Source organism: Jaculus jaculus, chromosome 6 (genome assembly GCF_020740685.1).
Source record: "Jaculus jaculus isolate mJacJac1 chromosome 6, mJacJac1.mat.Y.cur, whole genome shotgun sequence".
Lineage (NCBI taxonomy): Eukaryota > Metazoa > Chordata > Mammalia > Rodentia > Dipodidae > Jaculus > Jaculus jaculus.
Window position 1 is genome coordinate 158,738,034 of NC_059107.1, and position 25,434 is coordinate 158,763,467.

Below are 25,434 nucleotides of genomic sequence, written 5' to 3' on the forward strand. Positions count from 1 at the left end.
CTGAGATGACAGAGTTAATTCCAGGTCAGCCTGGACCAGAGTGAGACCCCCACCTTGAAAAACCAAAAAAATAAAACAAACAAACCAGATGCTGGGATTAAAGGTGCACACCACCATGCCTGGCTCTTTTTGGTTTTTGGAGATAGGGTCTCATTCTAGCCCAGGCTGACATGAAACTCACTTTATAGTTCCAAACTGGGTTGAACTCACAGTGATCCTCCTGCCTCTGCCTCAGGGCTGGAATTAAAGGTGTGTACCACCACACCTGGCTTCTCTCTCTCTCTTTATTTGTTTTGTTTTTTGAGGTAGGGTCTCACTTCTCTTATTTTAAAAAATTATTTGAGAGAGAAAGAAGCAGATATACACACACACACACACACACACACACACACACACACACATATATATATATATATATATATATATAGAGAGAGAGAGAGAGAGAGAGAATGGGTGTGCCAGGGCCTCTAGTCACTGCAAATGAACTCCAGATGCATGTACCCCTATGCATCTGGCTTTACGTGGGTCTTGGGGAATCAAACTTGGGTCCTTTGGCTTTGCCAGCAAGTGCCTTAACCACTAAGCTTCTCTGCAGTCCCCTCTCTTTTAATGACTAAATCAATAAACATGAAATTACAACCATTTATTTATTTGCACATGTGTGGGGGGGGCATATCAGGGTAGGGTCTCTTGCTGATGCAAATGAATGTCCATCTGGATTAACGTGGCTTGCTAGTTGAACCCAGACCAGCAGGCTTTGCAAGCAAACAACATTTAACCACTGAGCCTTCTCCCTGACCCCTTAAAGGCACAGTCTTACCATGGAGGTTTTTTTTGTTTTTTTTTTTTTCCCCCAGATAGCCCAAGCAGGCCTTGAACTATTTCATTGAGGCTGACTTTGAACTCCTGATCCCGTCATCACCTCCTGAGTGCTGAGTTTACAGGCATGCACTATTATGTCTGGTTCTAAGAACAAACCTAGGAGTTCATGCACATTCAGCATTTTACCAACTGAGATACCTCCTCAGTCCCATAACTTTTTTTTGTTTTTTAAGGTAGGGTCTCACCCTAGCCCAGGCTGACCTGGAATTCACTATGTAGTCTCAGGGTGGCCTTGAACTCTAGGTGATCCTCCTACCTCTGCCTCCCAAGTGCTGGGATTGAAGGCGTGCACCACCAGGCCCAACCTCTTATTAATTTTTCTTTTCTTTTTGGTATCTTGGGATCAACCTCAAGGCCATTTGTATACTCAGCTAGACAAGTGCTCAACTGAGTGACCTCCCAGCTCCAGGGATCTCTGTTGAATGTCGCATATTACAGGTAGAACAGAGTGGACTAGGCAGAGCTAGAGAAGAACCAGGATGCCCTGGCTGTGGGCCAGGCCTTTTCTCTTGCGTAGCCTTGCCTCGCTCTGCCGCATTCTAGGAGTGGTTTGATTGGGTTCTTGTGCTTTGAGGGGCCATTCAGATGTACTATGTGTTCCTACTCATGGTCCAGCCCATCATTCCCCCCTTTCTCTGAGAAAGGTGCCACCATATAGCGTGTTCCAAGGGACCTCACCAGGGCAAGGACGAGGTGCCGGCCCAGGGAACAGCTCAAATGGCCTAGTTGGATAGGATCCCGGCTCTGCTGTCCCTCATACAAGTGGCATGAATGTCGCAAGTTTCAAGGTCACCTACTGAATTGGCAGCTTCAAGAACCTAGAACCCACTTGTCTTCTTCCAGTGAAATTCCCCAGATTGAAAGTCAGAGAGAAGAGCAGCGGATTCACACTGCCCCGGGGCTCAAAGACTTCTTGGCTGAGCCCAGGCAAGGCTTGGTCTGGCTGCCCAAACACAGTGCCTCTCTCCACCCTGGCTTATTCGCTGGGGGGTGGCAATGGGAACACTGGGACAGTGGCATCCTCTTGGCCTAGGGGCACCGACTCAGGCAGGCAATGACAAGTAGGGTTGACTGTGTGACTCACTCTTGCCTGCCCATCTGTCTCTCCAGGGAGAAACTCCCAAGAGGTTTCAGGAACATGTCCAAGGCCTGTCCCGTCCCGAGGCCGGAGGCTGGGTCCCAGGAAAGCAGGAGTGACCTCAATAGAAAGCACAGGGCACCCTTGCGCCGAGACCAGCAGCCTCCCTCCTAGGTGGAGGACAGGCCAGGTGTGGTCCAGGCTCTGCTCTGGGAATGCAGTGTCCTTTTCCAGCAGGCGTGGGTTTCGGCCTACTTGTTGACTTGAGGAAGCCTAGCTGGTCTGGGCTGGCCAGAACTTTTGAGGGTGGACAATAATGACCACAACGATGAAAATGGTATTTGTCCTGTTTACTGCACACCAGACAGTGCGCTCAGCATTTTCCACCCATGATTTCATTTAGTTTTCACAAGGAGGTGCAATTATCCCCATCTTCAGAGGAAGGGAATGAGGTGTCAAAAGTAGGTGGAGTGATTTGCTCATGGTCCCTCAACTCAGGAAAGATGGGGTGGGATTCAAACCTATGCTGTTGAGAAGCAGGGTCCAGGCTCTTCCCTGACAGGTGCCCTTCTCACAGGCTGCCCCTGGGAAATTGCCTTGTCTGTCTTTGTGGCTCCCTTGTGCTCTTTTAACCTCCTCTAGGAAGCGTTCTGGGACTGTTAATTCTGAGGGCTCCTGTTCATGGAGGGTTTGTCCATGTGCATAAATGAATTTTTTGTTTTTTTTTTAAATTTTTTATTTTATTTATTTGAGAGCGACAGACAGAGAAAGAGGCAAAGGGAGAGAATGGGCGTGTCAGAGCCTCCAGCCACTGCAAACGAACTCCAGACGCGTGCGCCCCCTTGTGCTTCTGGCTAACATGGGTCCTGGGGAATCGAGCCTCTAACCGGGGTCCTTAGGCTTCACAGGCAAGTGCTTAACCGCCAAGCCATCTCTCCAGCCCCATAAATGATTCAAAAGAATTTTTTTTTTTTTTCTTTTAGGGGCTGGAGGGATGGCTTAGCAGTTAAGTCATTTGCTTGCAAAGCCAAAGGACCAAGGTTCGATTCCCCAGGACACATATATATATAAACCAGATGCACAAGTTGGTGTATGTGTCTGGAGTTCATTTGGCATGGCTGAAAGCCCTGGCGTGCTCATTCTCTGTCTCTCTTCCTCTTTCTGTCAAATAAATAAAAATAAAATATATTTTAAATTTTCTTTTGGAAGATGAGACCTTTTGGGAGGAACTCTGGGATTAACACCTCTCCACACACACACAAACTAGAGATTGAACCTATGGTATTGCATACCAATAGACTACATCCTCAGCCCTCGGAAGGAACTCTCTGAGTCCACCAGAATATTCTTTCTCTCCTGCTGCTGGGTAGGTGGCCCTTACCTCCTCCAGGTCTCCTACGGCATCTCTTCAGAGCCAGTGAGCATTTGGTGACAGGATGTAGGTAGGCCTGAAACTGAGAGGATGCCATGGAGGCCTGGCTGAGATGGGGCGGGGGGTGGAGTGAGTAGGGAAATGCGAATGAAGGTCTTGTTCCAATCTGTACTGTCCCTACCTTGAGCTGAAGGGACTGACTGTTCTAGAAGATAAGTTTTAGGACTTGGTTTGGGTGTTGCGCAGGCCCTCCATGTCTGAGTGACAGGACTGGAGCAGGTGATCATGACATTGCTAACTCAGGGCCTATGTTTATAGTAGTATAAATAGGAGTGGCTGAGGGGTCACCTGACCCCCCCCCCCCCCCCGCCTGTGCCCTCAGCTGGCAGGCTGTCTGTACAGGATGGGCTGCATCTGGACCAAGGCATCCCTCTGGAGGGAAAATGACATCAGAGTTCCTGGAACCATCTAGAGGCTGGAAGTTTGGTCAGAGTTTCTAGATAGAGCTACAGGCTTGGGTAGGAGGGGTGTTGGCCTGTCCACAAAGTGAGGGGTCTGAGGACACTCCACCCTGCTGGTGGCCAAGAGCACTCGCTGGCCCAATTCCACTGGTGTCAAAGTCCCCCCCCCCATTTTTCTTCCTGAAGAGTTTTCAGTTTTGTCAAGTATGTGTGAGATGTTGGCTTTGCAAGGGGAGGCACTGGCTCAGTGTCACTGGGTGGAACAATTAACAAAGTCAGACACGAGGAAAAACTTCAGCTTTCCACTTTTGTCTATTCTGCACATGTAGGCAAGAGATCGAACATGAAACCCATTTCTCAGCTATAAAATGGAGATAGTTCCTTTACTACCAGACTACTGTATGAAATCAGATTCAACAAGTAACCTCACAAATACTCTGTCCTGCCCAGGGGGCCTTGGGCCAACCGTGTGTGCACCAGATCGGAGAAGGAAAACCATGGCCTCAGGGCCCTGGAGCAGGCAGTGGCTGAGTGAGAGATCTCAAGAAGAAAATCAGTCAAAGGCAGACAGATGGCAAGTCTCCAGCCTGGCACCTCTAAGGCAGCTCTGGAAGTACCCTTCTCCTACCTACCCACCCCCACCAAACAAGAAAAAGAAGACTAACAGAGAATCCAGACAAAGATTTTTTTTGGTAGCACCTGGTTCCGGTGGATTTTCCTCATTCTTGCCTGCACTAGAGACCAAGTAGCATGGGGCTGGGGAAATATGAAGACTAGAGGCCCTGTCACCCTACTCCTCCAATGGGGGGCGCCTTGTAAAGCGGCCGGGCGGGGAGTTGGGGGGACAGCTCCCAAGCTTCAAAGCCTTTTCAACGCGGAAGAGGGCTGGTTCCCTCACTGTGAAGACCAACGGTCTTCCATCCCAAAAGGAGGCCCAGAAACAAAACAAGCAAGGAGCAGACAAGGGCTATTATATATCATGCTTTTAATACAAACTTAAAAAAATCTGGAACAATATAAACTGTACAGATTTGATCAATTTTTGTTTTGTTTTTTAAACTAAATCTCTAAACACACCAAATGTCCCATTCTAAAATATTGCACAACATTCTGAATACAAAACATCTCGATTGTATTCCTCCTTCACTAAAGACACAAAGGTCACCGCCCTGCTCCCCGCTGCCTCAATGCCCCCTTTGCACTTCTAGGGAGAAAACTACACAATCTATAGCTGACTGCATTGAGAAGACGCCATCCCGCACCTGCAGTGTACATTCTTGACGAGATACTCTACCGTTTGATTTGTTCATAGGTAAGAGGGACAGAGAGGATGGGGAACGGGGAGAAAAAGGGTTTATGCTCCCATTTCTAAAGTTTGTTTTTCCTGAAAAAATATTGGTTTATCTCCTCTTTTTTAAGAAAAAATCCTGAAAAGAAAAAAGTTACGTTTCTTACGTTAGAAATATACATATATTATATATACCTCTTACATTTTACAAATGTAGCAAATTATTCAATACAAACGGACACCAAAAATGTATAAAATAAAATAAAAAGTTTTCCTATGAAACCAGGTAAATTAGTGCAGAGTTTTGTTTTTGTTTTCTTAGAAAAAAAATAAAATTGAAGCAGAAATGCCTAGATTTGAGACGAGACACGGACCTGGGCTCAGAAGCCCAGGGCCAGGGTCGTGTTCCTGAACACACGTTTCTCTTCCTATTACGAACGACGCGAGGAGCTGGCCTCCCATCCCCCCGTGTGAGAAAACAAGCTGGTGTGGGTCCAGCAGGTGGTACCTGTGTGTGTGGGTGCGGGCGGGGGAGGGCCTGGCAGAGTGGACAAGGCAGCACCCACACGACCAGAGGGGGCTGCCTGCTGCCTGTTACCGGCGTGGGCGGAGCTGAGCATGAGGCACAGTCCAGACTGATCTGGCCCAAGAAGTCGAGGACAGATGGTGCTGGGATAAGAACTCAAGACCTTGCCCTGCTGGGGGAGGTAGAGGTGGTGCCCACTGCAGGGAGAGGAAGTGGGCAGTGTTTCTCTGGGCTGGACCCACTGCCACAGCAGTTCCCACTTGAGGACCCTGGGAAGGGTGGAGGGAGGTGGGGTTGTTGGGGGCTTTGGTGCTTTCTGGGGCCCTGAGGCCAAATACCCCTCTCGCCAGCCCAGGAGACTGATGTCTCACAGCGTCAAGGTCTAGAGGTCCTAAGTAAGGGGAGCAATGGGGTGTGGCAAGAGACGGGCACCGCTGTACGAATGCCTACAACTATAGACCAACATTTCTCAATTCAAGGCTCAGGACTGCCCACCACAGGCACAGACTCCAAAGTTCTGCCCTGCCTCTTTGTGCCCACACCCCAAGTGCTTAACTAAGCGGCTCCCACCCTGGACTAGGCTACACCCACAGGGATTACTGAAGTCTCGGAACTCCCTTACACCTCAAATATCCTTCCTGCCCTTCAGAGTTAACCTACTTTTTGCTTATTTATTTTGGTCAATAACAAACAAAAGTGCAGATCCCTCTGCAGTCTGGAAACCAGTTCCTCTGCAGTGCTTTCCCCTGGGAGTGCTGAAGGCTCAGACACAGTGTCACCCCACCCCGTGTATTGCCCTACAAAAGGGACAAACTACCCTGGGCGCATTCCCCAACATCACACATAAATAAGCACTTGTTGCAACCCAGGGTCACATCCAGAATGGAAGTTCCACATGGCTCGGAATCCTTGGGAACAGGACAGCAAACCACATGTATGTACACACACACACACACACACACACACACACACACACACGCACACGCGCACGCGCACACACACACACTGTGGTACCCTACCCATAACCTCAGGCCCAGGAAGGGGCTGCATTGGAAAGAGAAAGAGGCCACATGTATCATCAGATAAATCATGAGAATTGTCCCAGCTAAGAGGGATGATGAGATGGGGCCACAGGACAGAGATGAAAGGGTTTCAGCTGGACAAAGTGCTACCTCCCTACAGTCACAGACATTCATTACAGGGAGGGTGTCAAGTGGCCAGCCGCAGCTCCCTGTGGTCTAGCCTGAGAGGGAGTGGGGGCTGGGGTCAGACCTATTTGGGTGGCAGCGCCTGTGGAGGCCTGCTGAGGTTGGATGGCTTTGACTGAGAGGATATCTGGGTGACAGAGGCAGTGACACGGGGCCAGCTTCTCCCTCCTCTGAGGAGGGCTCTGGCCCCTACCGCTACTCTTCCTTCCCTGTGAGCTTGGACACCCAGTCTTAGAGGAGTGTGAAGGAGGGAGGAAGGGAGCAGGGAGCAGCAATTCACATCTGGACCATTCTTAGCTCAGGAAGCCACTAATTAAAGATGTTATATAGAAAACTACATTAAAAAAAAAAAAAGAACAAAAAACCACAAAACCCAAACCAACCAAACTAAATCATAGGCAGTAGGGACTGAGTTAAACACAATTCAGTGCTTCAGGAGCCCCTCCCACTCCATGCCTGGACTGGATTTTTTTTCTGTATGCGAGAATGATAAAGATTGAAAATCTTTCTGAAGAGTTTCCTCCCCCCTCCCTTTTGGCCTTTCCTTTCCTTCCTCTTTCCTGTGGTCGGGGTGCTCCTGGCCTGCAGGCAGGCAGAGGGTCAGTTGGCCAGTACTACAGGCTGGAAGGGCTGGCTGGGATACTGCATGGTGTTCAGGTTGTAGCTGAGACCTTCCACAAAGGGCGACTTCTCTAGGAAGAGGCTGTTGGTGCCACTTCCAAACATCTGGGATACATCAAAGCTGCTGCTATTGCAAGTGCCAGCCCCACTGCTCCCAAAGGGGGCCGAGGTGCTGCTGCCCTGGCCATCAGCCCCATCAAAGAAGAGGCTGGGTGAGCCAGTGCCACTGTACACAAACTCCTTGGCATTGGGCGAAAGCTGGGACTGAGGGGCTGGGTTGGCCGCGATGAGGTTCAGTGAATGCATAGACAGAGAGAGGCTCTTGTGCTTCAGCAGGGTGCTGGTGGGTGAGCGGGCCATGCGGGGCTGCTGCTGTGGGGGCTGCTGGCCACTTGCCCCACTGCTGGCCACACCCCCACCGCTTGATGCTCCACCACCCTTCTTCATCTTGGTGGAGCCAAATTTGGTGGCAGCAAAGGAGGCAGTAGTGAAGGTGATGGGCTGGGCAGAACGGGGAATAAAGGTAGGGCTAGGGGACTGACCAAAGGACGGCGACGGGGAGTCGGACAGGGAGCTGTCCTGGCTGCCGATGGGCACAAACACCTGGGCATCAGGGTTGAAGCTGCTCTTGATCTCCTTGTCCAGCTCTGGGGCACCACCACCCTCACTGTCATCCAGATACAGCACTTTCACAGTTCCCTTCTCACCAATCTGGTAGGACACCTCGAAAGGATCAATCCAGACACTCAGCTCCTCAGGCACATTGGCCCGCACATCCTCCACTGCCAGGCCACTACGCTTGGCGGCCAGCTCCACCACAGGGTCCACCATCTCCCCAATGTGGACACAGCGGAAGCCAGAACCCTTTAGTGGCTTCTCAGGGTACCAGTGGCCTTCATATTTCTTCTTCAAAAGCCGCTCTAGCTCCTCCCCAAACAGGTCTGCCCGGCGCCGGGGCAGCTTGTTGTATAAATAGGAGATGATGAAGTTCAGGGCCACTTTGATTTCCAGCTGCATGATCTTTTTCTATGCAGAGAATCAGCACAGGACACACGCACGGGCAGGGAATAAGGTAGGCAGACCTGGGTTCCAGAGTGTTCTGGGAAATGAGAAAGAAATGGGGCATCATGAATACACATGCAGAAAGGCTGTGGTAACCAACAGCAAACAACAGCCAGAAAACCAACTCTGGATCACACAGACCCAGGGGCTGTGTCTATTTATTTAGATCAGGTTCTTACTAGCCCTGGCTAGCCTAGAACTTTTTGTCTTTACACCATATTTGCAGCATTTTTTTTTTTAATATTTTCTTTCTTTATTTGAGAGAGAGAGAAAGAGAGGGGTCGGGGAAGACAGTATGGGTACAACAGCGCCTACCGCCATTTTGCAAACAAACTCTGGACTCATGCGCCATTTTGTGCATATGGCTTTACATGGGTACTGGGAAATAGAACCCTGGGCTGTCAGGTTTTGCAAGTAAGTGTCTTTAACTGCTAAGCCATCTTTACAGGCCACAATCACATTTTATAAAACTTAGGTATTATTTTAACATAATTCTAACTAGGAATGCTATGTTTCCTACCATCTCGAGAATTGAGGTCATTGTATGAAAGATACCCCTCCCCCCACAAAAAAAAAATGCTTGGAGAGATGCTCAGGAGTTAAGGTGCTTGCCTACAAAGCTTAACAACCTGGGTTTGATTCCCCAGTACCTATATAAAACCAGATGCATAAAGTGGTACATGCAATCTGGAGTTCGTTTGCAGTGTCTATGGGCCCTGGCATGCCCATTTTCTCTTTTCTCTCTGTATGCAAATAAATAAATAAAATATTTAAAAAATGATAGTAGGGCTGGAGGGATGGCTTAGCAGTTAAGATGTTTGTCTGCAAAGCCAAAGGACCTAGGTTTGATTCCACATAAACCAGATGCACAAGGAGGTACATACATCTGGAGTTCGTTTGCAGTGGCTGGAGCCCTGGCATGCCCATTCTCTCTCCCTCCCTCTTTCTCTGTCAAATAAATAAATACATAAATAAATAAATAAATAAATAAATGAATATAAAAGACAGTAAAAAAACAACCAAACAAAAAAGACACAGGCCCCTAATTCAGCTGGAGAAGGCCCTTTTGCTGTCCTTTCATGTTTTAGTGAAGTTCTATCTCCAAACTGTCACAGGCAAAGATGTAAGTTGAAAGTTTGTAACTGTCCTTAAATAGAAAGGGATACAGATCACTGAACAGGAAGGAGCTTGCCAACTTTTCACTGGGGTTTGCACTCCAGTCACATCCATCTGTCATCCTGGGCCCCATGGGTGAATATGCTTTGGGGTCCAGTCTGGGTTTGCAGAACCAATTTAAGAACTCCAGGGGCTGGAGAGATGGCTTAGTGGTCAAGGCACTTGCCTGCAAGGCCTAAGGACCCTGGTGTGGTTTCCCAATATCCAAGTAAAACCAGACGCACAAGGTGGGGCATGTGTCTGGAGTTTGTTTTAGTTGCTAGAGGCCCTGTCTTACACATTATCTGTCCCCCGCCTTCCAAGTAAGGTCTTGTTTTAGACCAGGCTGACCTGGAATTCAATATGTAGTCACAGGGTGGCCCGAAACTCATGGCAATCCTACCTCTGCCTCCTGAGTGCTGGGATTAAAGGCATAAACTACCATGCCCGGCTCATTATCTCTTTTTATATCTGCCTCTTTCTCTCTCTCTAATAAACATATAAATTAATCAAACAATAAAAATAAAAAGAACTCCATGGTGTGACCAAAGTTTGCATTTCCATACAGAGAAACTCCAATAATAGGACAAGACCTTGATCCTGGGGACAAAGCAAGACCAGTCACAACTCAAAAATGGGCCCACAAGGCAACTGTTGTGTGTGTGTGTGGGGGGGGATGGGACGGGACCCAGGGAAGCAGGACTCCGGAGGCTAACAGTGCTCACAGAAGCAGTGGCATGGCCTAATGAATCTCCATAGTTTCTGGCAAGGTTGAAAGTGAGAAGGATGGCAGAGGAAAGAAATTTTCCATCACCCAACAACCTCCAGCTGGGGACCCATCATCAGTGGCCTCCCAAGGACTATCTGACCACCTGTCCTCAGCACCAGATCAGATTTACATCAAGTGTTGGAGAACCCTGCAGAGGAGGCAGCCCAAGATAAACAATCAGATTGTTATTTTGGGATTCTACCACAGTCACATCCCACTGAGGTCAAAGAGCTTTCTTTCCTAGGTCTAGACCAGCCCTGTGTTTCCGGAAGATGGTCTGTGAGATCCTGACCACTAGCAATTCTAATCTTACTTTCTTCAAAACCAGTGATTTGCACACCCCTGCTCATGGAGAAAATGAACTGAAAAGGGCCATCTCTGTGGGAGGGCAGAGACGTGGTTGATCTATGATCCACTAAGGCCATCTTCTGTCCTGTGAAGGACTCAGGGCTGGAGTTTGATCACAACCCTGGTTTCTCTTCAGATCATATAAATCTTTTGCCTTAGTTACCGTATCCAGAAGAAAGGACTTCCATAACTGCTAACTGCCTTCCAAGTTACAGCTCCTGAAACAGTACAGCCTCGAAATGGGAACATTTTAAATGTAGGCCAGAGTCATTGGGAAATAAGCCTCCCACCCCAAAATACAATAGAACTACTGTCATCAGCCCTGCCTAGAGAACCATTTTCTGCAGGGTTAGCAACTAAAGCTGCACACCAGTTCACACCCCAGTGGAGCTGCTGCGCAAACAAGGGAGTGCAGAGTGCCTGCCACCTGTGCCTCTAAGCGGGGGACAGGCCAGGCCAGATGGTTGCGGGGTGAACCTTATAAAAACGGCACTAGGACTAGACTGAGCTTTTGTGCTCTCCCAGCTCAAGGTCTAATTCTGACTTCAAGAAGCTTATGGAGCAGGAGATTAGAGCACTGCTCCTATCTTGTCTTCAGCTGAAGGTAGGGGTGACCATTCAGTTGAGTATGTTTGTTTTTTAGATGATGGACAAATTCCAGAGCTTATATACAAAGTATTTATGGACGTTTGGTAAAAAGTGTAGAAATAACTATCCTTTATAAATGAAGCTGCAAGGGACTCAGATCTTTTCCAGCCAAAACACCAGAAAAGGCAGCAAAAGAAGAAAAAGCAAACTATTTGGGCTGGAGAGATGGCTTAGCGGTTAAGGCGCATGCCTGGGAAGCCTAAGGACCCAGGTTCAATTCTCTAGGCCCCACGTAAGTCAGATGCACATGGTAGCACATGCATCTGGAGTTCATTTGCAGTGGTTAGAGGCCCTGGCATGCTCATTCTCTCTAATAAATAAAAATAAAATCATTTTTTAAAAAAGCAAATTATTTATTAAGTGTTTAAATTAATTAATTACTGTTATTATTATTTTGGTTTTTCAAGATAGGGTCTCACTCTGGCCCAGGCTGACCTGGAATTCACTATGGAGTCTCAGGGTGGCCTCAGACTCACAGCAATCCTCCTACCTTTCCCTCCCAAGTGCTGGAATTGAAGATGTGCAACACCACACTCGGCTTATTAAGGTTTTTGTTGTTGTTGTTGTTTGTTTCCAGGCTGACCTGGAATTCACTACATAGTCTCAGGGTGGCCTCGAACTCACAGCGATCCTCCTACCTCTGCCTCCCGAGTGCTGGGATTAAAGGCATGTGCTACCACTCCCGGCTTATTAAGTATTTTGAGTTCCAGGTCACCCTGAGACTCCATAGTGATTTCCAGGTCAGCCTGGGCTAGAGTGAGACCCTACCTCGAAAAAACAAAAAACAACAACAAAAAACACACAACAATGTAGGGCTGAAGAGATGAGCAGTTAAAGGCACTTGCTTGTAAAACCTCTTGGCCTGTGATTCAATTCTCCAGTGTCCACATAAAGCCAGATGCACAAAAATGGCCCATGTGTTTGCAGCAAAAGGCTATGCTGTCTCTTTCGCAAATAAATAGATTAAAAAGAATTTCTTTAAATACACAATGGGGGTGGAGATATGGCTCAACGGTTAAAGGCAAGTGCTTAAAAATACACAATGTACCCCAAAGTTTCAGGTGAGATGGCCATGCCTGTAATCCTAGCACTGACAGTCTAAGGAGGATCGTGAGTTCAAGGTCAGGCTGGGGTACAAAGTAAGAATCCCATCTCAAAAAAATAATCCAGAGGGGAATTTGTTTGCAGCAGCAAGAGACCCTGGTACATGTGCTCGAGTTAAAAAATAAAAAAATAAAAGACTGTTATTTCCCTTCACTTATTTACTTCCAGTCACAAAGAGGGATGGGGGGAAGGAAAACAGTAAAAAGAATAGAAAGCACCTCAGTTTGTACCAATAAGAGAAGGCAGGAGGAACCTTGGTTCAGATCCCTTATACTTATTAATTTCTAGTAAATGCTTAAAACAAAAATGGGGCAAGAAAGGAGGTATGAGGCCAAAAGGGTCTCAGGCAATATAGCTATCACTAAGTAAACATGGCTGGGCAGGCTGCTCGGTGGTTAAAGGCCCTTGCTTATAACACCTTACGCGGACCAGGTTCAACTCCCTAGTAGCCAAGTAAAGCCAGATTAAAAGTGACACATGAGTCCTGAATTTGTTTGCAGTGGCAGGAGGCCCTGGTGTGCCCATACTGTTTCTCTCAAATAAACAAGTAAACTTAAAAAAAAAAAAAAAGGCAACAAGTGCAAAACAAGGTTTTAAAGAAAAAGACTCCTGTATTTTAGAAGGGAATACTGAAAGAATAGTGGATTCCGATCCCAAACTAAAAATTTCAGGTACTTCAAACGGTTAACATCTAAGATCATACACACTACCGTCAAGCATCACTGGATTCAAATAAGTATGTATGTACATTGGGAGGAAAGGGTTTCTTTCAACCAGGTCAGGAGGTGTCACTGTCCCGGTGGGGCACGCAACCCTGATCACAGAGTGAAGAGCTGGGCCCAGGCGGCTCTCCCCGGCCAGCTCCCAGCCCACCGTCCCAGAGCCGCCCCACAGGCCGCACAGCTTCCAGGATTTGTGCTCCATGCACCCGCCCAGAGTCACACACGTCTCCCGCACAGGCGGCCCGGGCCACCCCGGTCTGGACTTTGCGAGCTCGATCCAGCGCAGGGCGCTGCTGTCCTCCGAGGCCGGCGGCCGCGCTAAGCACTCTGGGAGTGGTAGTCCTCAGGTCGCCCAGGACCGGCGGTGACGCGTGACCTACTTTCCGTGCACACTACGCTTCCCAGCGCGCCTCGCGAGAGTCCAGCCAGCCCGATCGCGCATGCCCGGCACGAGGACCCGACCGAGGGTCCCGAGCCAAGGAAAAGTTTCCGACGCACATGCGCGCTGCGGCGGACGCCCCCTCCCATCGCCTAAGATATTTGGTATAAATCTGCCTCCAAGGCCTGCTCGCCGGGAATCCCCGTCCCCAACGTCCCTGTCTTGACTTCAGGAGAGGCTGACTTCCCCCTTTTCACATCTTCCCAAACCTGCTTAACTTGAACACTGCTTCTAGGGAGTTTTTCCTGGGTTAAGTAGACCAGGCTATGGCTCCCACCCCGGCCTCTTTATCTGAATTCCACGGACTGAGCAGTTGCTGTAGGGACGATGGCTTCCAAGAGAAACAAGCCCTTTTCAATTACTGCCCAGTAGGCTCAGCTCCAGCACTCCCACAGCCAGGAAAGGAAAGGCAGGAATTAAGAGCTACATGTCTCCCATCCTCTCGGCCAAAGAAATTCCCATTTAAACTAGGGAGGCGCCGGGGCCGACGGTAAGGCCCAAAGCCAACGGAGCTCAAGCCTCACCGCATTTCTACTCTTTAAGGGAAAACGGGAAAAAGTTCCCCGGGCAGGGAGAGAACCACCGTACATGTGAAACCCGAACATCTTCTAAATACCCAGAAATTCTGTGCGTCTCCTCCCACTGCAAGGCCTAGCCTCAGACCAGACTTACCAGATCCCCGGCAAAGCTCCCCTGCTGGGTGTTAAACCTCCCTAATCCTTCCTCCCACACCAGCTGCACTACCCAATGCTAACGCGAGCGATGGGGGCAGGCGCTCAGGAAAGCAATAGGTGGTTGTTGTTGTTGGGTTTTTTTTTTTTTTTTTTTTTGGCTGTGAGGTCAGAGATGAGGGACCTACTCCCAGAGTAAGGGTAGGGAGGAGTGTGTGTTGGGGGGCGGAGGAGAGAAAAGCACCCCGTCTGCAGGTCCTTAAGTAGAAGCCTGCTCTGTGGGTTTCTGGTTGCTCCCTAGGGAGGGGAGAGCCTGCAGGCTGTTCCTCCCGTCTGCTCCCTCCTTTCCTTCCCCAGGGTTTGGACAAGGGCACAGTCCATCCTCGGGACCGAAGGGGAAGGAATTTAAGGACAGGGGAGATCACTCCCTGGCAGGCTCTTAGGGTACTTTTTTTTTTTTTTTTGGCCCACTTTCCCCTTACAGCACAGCAGATAAAGAGCTCAAGCTGAAATAACTGTGGCTCGGCGGCCCTTGGGCGGTCTCCACCAACGGGTCCCGCCGTCAAAAAGGGGGTGTCTAGTCTCCATCCCTCAGGCGCCCCAGGGCCAGAAACGAACCCCTTCCCTGCACAAGGGAAAACTAAGCTGAGGAAAACAAGACAAAAACAAAAAAACAAGGCCTGCATCCATCTCCTTCCTTCCAGTGATTTATTTACTACTGATGGGAGTTATATTTCTTTGGGGAACGAAGAAACACCTATCTTGCATATGAAGAACTAGAGGAGGTACAGGAGGAAATGCACCCCGCCCTAGAGAGGGCCACGCTGAGAACTAGGTATCCCAGTATCAAAGAGCGTGGGGCAGAGTGGCACAGAGGCGGGTCTAGAGAGAAGGCACAAGGGCAGAGGGGAAGGCTGGCTCGGCGGGGTGCAGCGTCCGGCAAAGCCAGGAGGCGGAGTGAGGCGGCGGTCCGGCCGGCGGGTGTCGGGTGCCCCCCCCCAACCCCCATGCCCACGCACTCACTCGGGTGTCCGGCGGCGGGGCGGTCTACCGGCCGCGGGGCGGCTTCTCCTGCCAGGGCGGTCCTGGGCGTCGGGCGGAGGTCGCTGCTCTCTGCCTTCCCCGGGTGCCGCGAGGCCGGGGGAGGGGGGGCGGTGGGAGCTGAGGTGTCCTTTCCGTCGTTGAGGATGGGGAGGCGAGAAGAGAGTTACGGGGTATGACTTTCAGTGTTAATTCTTTCCGCTTTTCGGAGGTCAGGATCGGTGGCAGGGGGCCGAGGGCCGGCGGGCGGCTGCGCGGGGATGGGCGCACCGGAGGATGGCTCCCGTCGCGCGCTGCTGGACAGTCCGAGATGTGGCCGGCGGGCGGGTCCTGCCCCTAATGGCCCCGCATCTACTCCGCTCTTCACTTACTTCTCCGACCGACCCGCACCTACCCGTGCCCCGGCCCGAAGTGAGCAAAGTCAATGAAAAGTTTCACCCTTAGCAACCCAGCGCACGGATCTGGTTTCCCCACCCCTGCGTGATGCGTCCCTCCACCCAGCCGGGGCGGGGCCGGGTGCCAGGCCGGGACTACTTTCCCGCCGTCGGCGGCTTAACCCCTAGGAACCCGGGCTCGGGGGGAAGGCCGTGCGGCTCCGTGAGAGGGGGGTGTGCCTGAGACCCCCTCACGGGTATCTTTTCTACACCCATCAGCCTGGCTGCTCGCCTCTCCATCAGTGCGCCACCACCTCGACTTTCTTTGCTGCAGGCCTAAAGCAGTCTGAAGTCAGGGTGTAGGGTGTCTGTCCACTAGACTGAGCTCGGCGAGGCAGGGACCGACCTAGGACACAGTGGGCGCTCGGGGACCGGCCTGGGACACAGTGGGCGCTCGGGGACCGGCCTGGGACACAGTGGGCGCTCAGGGATGGCCAGGGCTACAGGAGTTGCTTGTTCTGGCCGCGTAAGATGAGTGAATTATTTCAGGGAGAAGCTGGCGACACTCGACCCCCGAGAACTCTTCCCCGCAGGTGTCAGCCTGGGACCTGCCCTTAGCGCTGAGGGTGCGCACATCTGCTCCAATCTTCCTCCTAGACCACGTTGGTGGGTCCCTCCGGCTTTGTCCCCGTGGCGCTTGCAACACCCAGGTTCCAGTCTTTTCTGGGGTTGCAGAGCTGGGGATAAGGGGGAGCATCACGCGAGTTCTAGAAACGTTCCGGACCTGAGCCCGGCTTAGCCTGAGCCTTCCTAGCACCGCGCGTAAGGTTGGAGGCAAGGGGACGAGTACCGGGGGAGGGAAGGGGATTATGAGGCCCGGGGCACGATGTACGGGAGGGAAGACGAGCCAAGGAGAATTGAAGGGCCGGGAAGCGGAGCCCAGCACCACGATTAACCGAACACTCGCCGCCTCTGGCGCCTAGCTTCTAGGTGCCAGCTGGCGAGCGTGATTCCTCTTGAGGACCTCCCTTCTGGTTCTCCCACGCTGGCAACCACCGTATGGGGTACCAGGGAGTTACGTTCCTTCTAGCAATAGCCCCACCGCAGGAGCAGCGCCAAACCCTGCAAGGTGAACCGGGCTTACCAACCCGGAGGTGCTTGGGGTGGCGAAGCCAGGCTCGCCGAACCCGGGGAGAGGCGCGCCCGGAGCCCCCGGCATGGACGTTGGTCCTGCAGGCCACTCTGCCACTTTGGCAGCGCGAGACGGAGTTGGGAGTGGGCAGAGCTGTGCTCGGGTCAAGTCCCAGGAGGACTGGACTGCCGGACCAAGAGGCAAGGGACAGGGGGCCTTGCACACCATTTTCTCCCTCTTTGGGTCACCCTTTACCCAATCCTCTCCCTCTCTTTCATATCTCTCTCTCTCTCTCTCTCTCTCTCTTTTTTTTTTTTTTTCTGGACGATTCTGGCACAGCTGCAGCCTCTAACCCACGGGAAGTGGTGACACCGGAAAGTTCCAGTTAGGAACAGTTTGCATTTTATTTCTCTTGATCTCTGACAGGGCAAAGAGCAGCGGTAGCATGGGGATTTAAATACGCTCTCCTTGACAGCAGCAGAGAAAGCCCGGCTGGAGGGCAAACTCCACCGGAGACTGGGAGGCGGGAGGGAACCTAAGCCCGCGTGCCCCAGCCCCCGCACTCTTGCCCGGGGGCACCTCCAGGGACTACTTGCCTCGTGCGTCACCCAGAGGCCGAGCGTCATACACACGCCCCCTCCTCCTTTCCTCGTTTCACCCTTCCCTCTCCGCCCCCCTCCATCCCCCCTTCTCCTCCTCCCCCCTCGGTGCGTGTTCCACCTCGGCTCAGTACCTCGGAAGCTAAAAATACTCAGATCTGTTAGCAACAGCTCTCCCATTGGCTCCTGGGCAAGGCGAGGTGGCGTCTGATTGGGTTTCTGCTATAGCCGCTAGGGGCTGGCCTGGGAAGTGTGCGTTTGCGCAGTGTATGGCAAGGGTTGCTGGTATTTGTAGTCAATTAGCGGTAAACCCTGGAAATAGGTGGGTTTACATCCCAGGTCTGCCACCTACTGTGTGATTTTGATTTAATGCAGCAAGTACCTTTTTAAAAAGTACCCTTTTTAAAATTAAAAACTTTTTTTCTTTGAGGCAGTCTCACTCGAGCCCAGGCTTACTTGAAGCTCACTCTATGGCCCTGGTGGGTTTCTAATTCCTGGTGCTAGTCCTACCTCAGCTGAGATTAAAAGGCGTTGGCGACCACGACAAGTACTCTTACATCGCCAAGACTGTTTCTTCATCTATAAAAATGGAAATCGGGGCTGGAGAGATGGCTTAGCGGTTAAGGCGCTTGCCTACAAAGCCAAAGGACTCAAGTTCGATTTCCCAGGACCGACGTTGTCTAGATGCACAAGGGGGTGTACGTATCTGGAGTTCGTTTGCAGTTGCTGCAGGCCCTGGCACGCCCATTCTCTCCTCCCTCTTTCTCACTCAAATAAATACATAAAAAATAAAATATATTTTTTTAATTTTTTTATTTATTTAATTGAGAGCGACAGACACAGAGAGAAAGACAGATAGAGGGAGAGAGAGAGAATGGGCGCGCCAGGGCTTCCAGCCTCTGCAAACGAACTCCAGACGCATGCGCCCCCTTGTGCATCTGGCTAACGTGGGACCTGGGGAACCGAGCCTCGAACCGGGGTCCTTAGGCTTCACAGGCAAGCGCTTAATCGCTAAGCCATCTCTCCAGCCCAAAATAAAATATTTTAAAAAGTGAGCATATCTATAGGAAAAGATAAAATGGAAGCGAAAAATAATAATCACTCTTAATTGCTGATGTTTCAATTCATCATGTAGTGAGGAGGAAATATCTTCTCGCATCCATGTTTGATTTCATCTTGCCAGGACTTAATTGTAAGCTGAATTTCTATGCAAGCGTTTCTGATTCTCCTCCCATTTTGAATAATCATAGGTTGAAAGGTCTACACCATGCTTTCACAATGGTCCGCTTTGGCGAGTTCAAGGGGTGGGAGTAGTATAAGAGCATGAGAGTAAATCAAGCAAGTTATGCCAGATGCTTTGATGCCAGTGACAAGTGAGGCTGGTCATAATTGACCTCAATTAACTCAAGGCAAGTCACATTTTCATATGCACATGTCAGGGTAAAGATTTTACATTAATTCTTTGAAGTTATCTAAGAAAAGTTTCTCTACTTGATTATTCACATCTATTGCTACAGGTGGGCAGAAGCAAGGATAGCCATGAAACCAAACCAAAACAAAACAAAACAAAAAAAACTAACTCTGCCTGGCATGGTAGTGCACACCTTTAATCCCAGCACTTGGGAGGCAGAGGTAGATCTATGTGAGTTCAAGGCCAACCAGGAACTACAGAGTAAATTCTAGGTCAGCTTAAGCTAGAATAAGACCTGACCTTGGAAAAAAAAAAAAAACAACCCAAAAAGCTATGTCAAAACAGTAACATACAGACTTTGAAATGTAGCCATTTCAGTTGGGTTATGTGGGATTTTCTTTTTTGAGGCTGGGTTGGATTCTAATTCAGGCTGGCCTGGAACTCATTCACTGTAGTCCAGGCTGGCCTCAAACTCATGATGATCCTGAAATGATCCTCTTGAGTTCTGGAATTAAAGGCATGAGCCAACATTCATGTGAAGTTTTCCTTTCCTTTTTAACATTTAAAAAAATATTTTATTTACTTAATTTGATAGGGAGAGGAAAAGTAGAGAGAGGGAGCGAGGCAGATAGAGAATGGGCGCACCAGGGCTTCCAGCTACTGCAAACCAATTCCAGACGCATGTGCCACCAAGTGTATCTGGCTTACGTGGGTCCTGGGGAACTGAACCTAGGTCATTTGGCTTTGCAGGCAAGCAACTTAACTGCTAAGACATTTCTCTAGCCCTTATTTATTGGTTTCTTTTTTTTTTTTAATTTTTTAAAAATTTTTATTTACTTATTTATTTGAGAGTGTCAGACACAGAGAGAAAGACAGATAGAGGGAGAGAGAATGGGCGCGCCAGGGCTTCCAGCCTCTGCAAACGAACTCCAGATGCGTGCGCCCCCTTGTGCATCTGGCTAACGTGGGACCTGGGGAACCAAGCCTCGAACTGGGGTTCTTAGGCTTCACAGGCAAGCGCTTAACCGCTAAGCCATCTCTCCAGCCCCGATTTATTGGTTTCTTGAGTTAGGGTCTTGCTGTAGCCCAGGCTGACCTGGAATTTACTATGTATCATGTCGATCTTCCTAGTGCTGGGATTAAAGGTATGTGCCAGCATGCATAGCCCATTCCCTTTATCTTTTTTTTGTTTTTCGAGGTAGGATCTTGCTGTAGCCCAGGCTGACCTGGAATTCATGATGTAGTCTCAGGGTGGCCTCGAAGTCACAGCTATCCACATACCTCTGCCTCCCATGTGCTGGGATTAAAGCCATACACCACCACACCTGGCCCATTCCTGTCTAGTTTTCTTAGAAGTTTCTAAGTGGGGCATGGTTGTCATGCAGGACTGTAATTCCCACACTCAGGAGATAGGTAGGACCATAGCGACAAGCTCAAGACCAGCCTGGTCTACATAGTGAGTTATAAGCCAGGACTAACTAGGAAGACCCTGTCTCAAAACAAAGTTGTTTACTGGCAGGCCAAGGTCTATATCTAGTGAATGTATTTTCTGACATATATTGTAATATAGCTATATACCAATATATAACAATATCTATTTCCATATAGGTATGTGTGCATAGTAGTTTGAATGTGAAGTATCCCCCATAGCCTGGTGGTTTTTTTGGGAGGGAGGGTTGGTTTTTTTTTTGTTTTTTTTTTTTGAGGGAGGGTCTTGCTGTAGCCCAAGCTGACCTGGAATTAGTCTCAGGCTGGCCTTGAACTCAGAGATCCTCCTACCTCTGCCTCCAAGGAATTAAAGGTGTGCACCACCATGCCTGGTATTTATTAATTTATTTGGTTTTACAAGGTAGGGTTTCACCCTAGCCCAGGCTGACTTTGAATTTATTGTGCAGTCTCAGGGTGGCCTCAAATTCAAGGTGATCGTCCTACCTCTGCCTCTTAAGTGTTGGGATTAAAGGCATGCACCACCATGACTGGTCCTTAAAAGTGTGTGTATATATATGTGTGTGTGTATATATATATATAAAATATTACTTATTTGCAAGCAGAGGGAGGGAGAAAATGGGTGCTCTGGGGTCTCTTGTCACTGCAAATGAACTCCAGACATACGCACCACTTTCTGCATTTGGCTTCATATGGGTACTGGGGAATCAAACTTGGACCATCAGGCTTTGTAACCAAGAGCCTTTAACTTCTGAGCCATCTCTCCAGCCCTATAAATAAAGTTTTCAGGGCTGGAGAGAGAGTTTAGCAGTTAAGGCGTTTGCCTGTAAAGCCAATGGACCCAGGTTCAATTCCCCGATGCCCATGTAAAGACAGATGCACAAGGTGGCACAAGTGTCTGGATTTCATTGGCAGTGGCTAGAGGCCCTGGTGTACCCATTTCTCTCTCTCAAATAAATATTTTTTAAAAATTTTTAAAAAATGGGATACAGGGCTGGAGAGATGGCTTAGCGGTTAATTGCTTGCCTGTGAAGCCTAAGGACCCCGGTTCAAGGCTCAATTCCCCAGGACCCATGTTAGCCAGATGCACAAGGGGGCGCATGCTTCTGGAGTTCGTTTGCAGTAACTGGAGGCCCTGGCGCGCCCATTCTCTCTTTCTATCTGCCTCTTTCTCGCTCTGTTGCTCTCAAATAAATAAAAGTACCAAAAATTAAAAAAAAAAAAATGGGATACAGTACAAAAGGATCTTCAGCTGCCTCTTGTCTGTCCTAAATTCAAAGTATCTGGAAACCCTGGGGCACTAACACTGGTAACAGTTGTCAGGTACTGACCAGCTACTATCTCTGTTGGACATGGCATGCTCTCTGGTTTCCCAATGTCTCCACCACGATTGTCTCTCAGAGACTGAAGTTGAGCCACACACACCATGGGAGGTGGAGCCTGGCATGGTGGCACACAACTATATCTTTGTACTATGGAGAAGGCAGAGAGGCAGGTGGATGTTGAGTTCCAAGCTGAAAGTGAGACTCTTTCAATAAACCAACATCTGGGCTGGAGAGATGGCTTAGTGGCTAAGGTGCTTGCCTGTGAAGTCTAAGGATCCAGGTTCAATTCTCCAGGTCCCATGTAAGCCAGATACACAAGGTGGCACATGCATCTGGAGTTCTTTTGCAGTGGCTAGAGGCCCTGGCGTGCCCAATCTCTCTGTATCAAATAAATAAATAAAAATAAATCTTAAAAAAAAAAAAAAGAAACCAAGCCAGGTGTGATGGTGCACACCTTTAATCCCAGCACTCAGGAGGCAGAGAAACCCAGCCTCAAATGAGGTGGAACAGAGGGCAGACCTGGGGGTTGTCCTCTGAACTCCACAGGCTCCCCGTGCCATGCACACACCCATACTTACACACAAACATAAAAACACCCATGTACACTCAGAAAAGTATTTAAAAATTAAAGTTATGTCAGGAGTGGTGGTGCATGCCTTTAATCCCAGCACTAGGGAGGCAGAGGTAGGAGGATTGCTGAGAGTTTGAGACCACCTTGAGACTACATAGTTAATTCAGGTCAGCCTGGACCAGAGTGAGACCCTACCTCAAAAAAAAAAAAAAAAAAAAAAAAGTTACAAGGGCTGGAGAGATGGTTTAACAGTTAAGACGCTTGCCTGCAAAGCCAAAGGACCCCAGGTTCAATTCCCCATGACCCAAGCAAGCCAGATGCACAAGGGGGCTCATGTGTCTGGAGTTCCTTTGCAGTGGCTGGAGGCCCTGAAGTGCCCATTCTATCTGCCTCTCTCAAATAAATAGACACATATTTTTTTTTTAAATTTGCTGTGCATGGTGGCGCACACCTTAATCCCAGCAGAGGCAGAGGTAGGAGGCTAGCCTGAAACTACAGTGAATTCAAGGTTAGCCTGGACTAGATTATCACCCAACCACAAACAAACAAAAAACCAACAGAAAGCTGTGAAATCCTAGCACTCAGTAAGCTGAGGCAGAACCTAAATCCAAGGACAGCCTTGAGATATAAAGCTGTCTCAAAACCAAAATAAGGGGTAAGAGGTGGTTCAGCAGTCAGTGATTAAGGTGTTTGCCTGCAAAGCCTAGCAAGCAGTTTGATTCCCCAGCACCCACCTGTCAGACGTAGAAGGTGGCGGTGCATGTTGTCTAGAGTTCATTTGTGGCAGATGGAGGCCTTGGAGTGCCCATTCTCTGTCTCTTCTCTGACACCGCTTGAAAATAAATATTTTTAAAAAATCAATTACAGCCTGTTGTGGTGGTGCATGCCTTTAATCCAAGCACTCAGGAGGCAGAGGTAGGAGGATCACTGAGAATTCAAGGCCACACTGAGAATACATAGTGAATTCCTGGTCAGCCTGAGCTAGAGACCCTCCCTTGAAAAACAAAACAAACAAATTAATTACAAATTCTATGTGATCTGGTCTCTGCTCACTTGGTACTTTAGAACTGCTCTAACCTCCCCCAACACATCACCCTCTTCAAGACCACCTTTGCTGAAATTGTTTCCCAGTGTACAAGTGTCCTCTGTGGCCACACCACAGCCTTTGCCTGCAGGTTCCCGCACACCCTTCAAGGCAGTTCATTATCTGGTTTCCTTGACTTCATTTAGTCACCCCACATCCAACACCTGTAATCTGCCTAGAGGGTGACAGTTAATGACCACTAATGCTTAAGAATGCACAGAAGATGTTATGTGGGAGTACAAGGGGAAGTTAGATTGCAGGTTGGGAGACATCTGAGGATGTCTTTGGCCCAGGCCCGAAGGAGGAGTAGGAGTTAGCTGAGCAAGACGAGAGGAGCAGCACTATACAGGGATCAACAGTACAAAATAGAGCACACTGAAAACAGAAGGAAAATCAGCAGGTGAGGAACTTAAAGAGCCCCAGTGGCTGGAGCAAAGAATGGGACGGCAAAACATCTGAAAAGCCTTCATAATTAACTGTTGCTGTATGGCCTTGACCTTGCCCTGCTTTCCTGAGGTGGCTTTCAAGCTGTCCCAGGCTGACCTGGAATTCACTCTGTAGTCTCAGGGTGGCCTTGAACTCACAGCAATCCTCTACCTTAGCAGTTTTGACACAAACCAAAAAGAACTTAGGCTTTCCTACCAAGTTGCACTGTATATGTGGGCCAAATGTGGGATACCTTGGGACTCATTATAATGCCTACATTGATTTTCCCTATTTATAATATTAAAGAGCTTCTTGAATGGTCATCTTGAGCTGGGAAAATGTTTTTCCAGGGTACTTTGCTTATCACCAGCAGTCAGAAATGAAGATGAACCAGGCAAAGGGATATATCTAACTTGCCCTAGTTTGATAATTTACTCCGTTTTCTAGGTGCTGGGGATTAAATCTAAAGCATAGCAAGTGTTATGCAATATCCCCTTGATAATTAAGCCCAGTCTTGAACTCTTAATTCTCCCGCCTCTAACTATAATCAGGTGCTGGGAGTTACAAGCATGGCCCACCAGAAAGTATTTTCTTAAAAGAACCCTGTCTGAGGAGCTACTAGCCAGTAAGGCTGTGGGGGGGGGGGGGGGCAGGACTCTTTTCTTCAGTGGTACAACCACTGGTAAATTGCTTCTGATCCGGTTAAGCTGTTCCTACTTACGCCCATGAAAACTACTCTAATTAAACTTAGTGGGTCACAAAAAAAGAAACCTTGGGGCTGGGGAGATAACTCAGCGGTTCAACAAAGCCTAACAACCAAAGTTCAATTCTCCAGTACCCATGTAAAGCCAGATGCACTACGTGGCACATGCATCTGGAGTTTGTTTGCAGTGGCTAGAGGTCCAGGCAGACATGGATAGAATTCACTATGTAGTCTCAGGGTGGCCTTGAACTCATAGCAATCCTACCTCTGCCTCCCAAGTGCTGGGATTTAAGGCATGCACCACCATGTCCAGCTGGATTTTATTTTTAAATCTCCACTTTCATTTCTTTTTCTGTTTTGAAGCAGGATCTCATTTTAGCCCAGACTGACCTAGAACTCACTCTGTATCCCAGAATGGCCATAAACTCAGATTCTACCTCAGCCTCTCAGAAAAAGCATGTACCACTATGCTTGGCATGCACTTTTCTTTGAGGCAGTCTTGGTTTATAGTCCAGGCTGACCAGGGCTATGTAGACCAGACTGACCTTGAACTGTATGCATCAGCCTTATGAGTGCTGGGATAGGTATGAGCCACCATGTCCGGCTGTCTTATTCTTTTTACTATTATTGCAAGCCCTCTCTTCAGTTCAGAATTTAAGTTAGAAAGCTGGGTGTCACAGCTCATGCATGAATGTAATCCCAGTACTTGGGAGGCTGAGGTAGGTGGGATGTCAGAAGTTCCAAGCCACCCCTCCCCCTCAAAAAAGAAAAAACTAATAATTACAAGTAAGGAAAATATAGTAAGTTTCTAAAAATGATTTAACTATATCAAAAGCACAGGTGGCTTAAGTTCCTTCTAATGACAATTAGAGGATGAGTTGCTTCATGAATCCTATTACCTGTATTTCTAGTCACTGGTGACTGAAAGTAAATTTGTAAAGTTAAGTTAAATGGGGAAGGCAACTGAC

At 48.9% G+C, this 25,434-nt stretch overlaps 1 protein-coding gene across 2 annotated transcripts; it reads right to left on the minus strand.

The window, feature by feature from the left end:
- Positions 1 to 4,761: 4,761 nt before the first annotated feature.
- Tob2 (transducer of ERBB2, 2) lies at positions 4,762 to 15,789 on the minus strand. Of its 2 annotated transcripts, none has more exons than XM_045153031.1 (2): positions 15,378 to 15,789; positions 4,762 to 8,535 (listed from the first exon to the last, which is right to left on the minus strand). In XM_045153031.1, exon 2 carries the CDS (start codon positions 8,451 to 8,453, stop codon positions 7,416 to 7,418), a length of 1,038 nt encoding a protein of 345 aa, XP_045008966.1. In that variant the 5' UTR covers positions 8,454 to 8,535; positions 15,378 to 15,789; the 3' UTR covers positions 4,762 to 7,415. The 2 variants fall into 2 exon arrangements, with proteins under 2 accessions (XP_045008966.1, XP_045008967.1); XM_045153032.1 differs by lacking the exon at positions 15,378 to 15,789 and adding an exon at positions 14,356 to 14,408.
- Between the last annotated feature and the right edge of the window lie 9,645 nt (positions 15,790 to 25,434).

Bases quoted from the DNA above. Each gene is read 5' to 3' on its own strand.
- Tob2 (XM_045153031.1), bottom strand. From the start codon at position 8,453: ATGCAGCTGGAAATCAAAGTGGCCCTGAACTTCATCATCTCCTATTTA.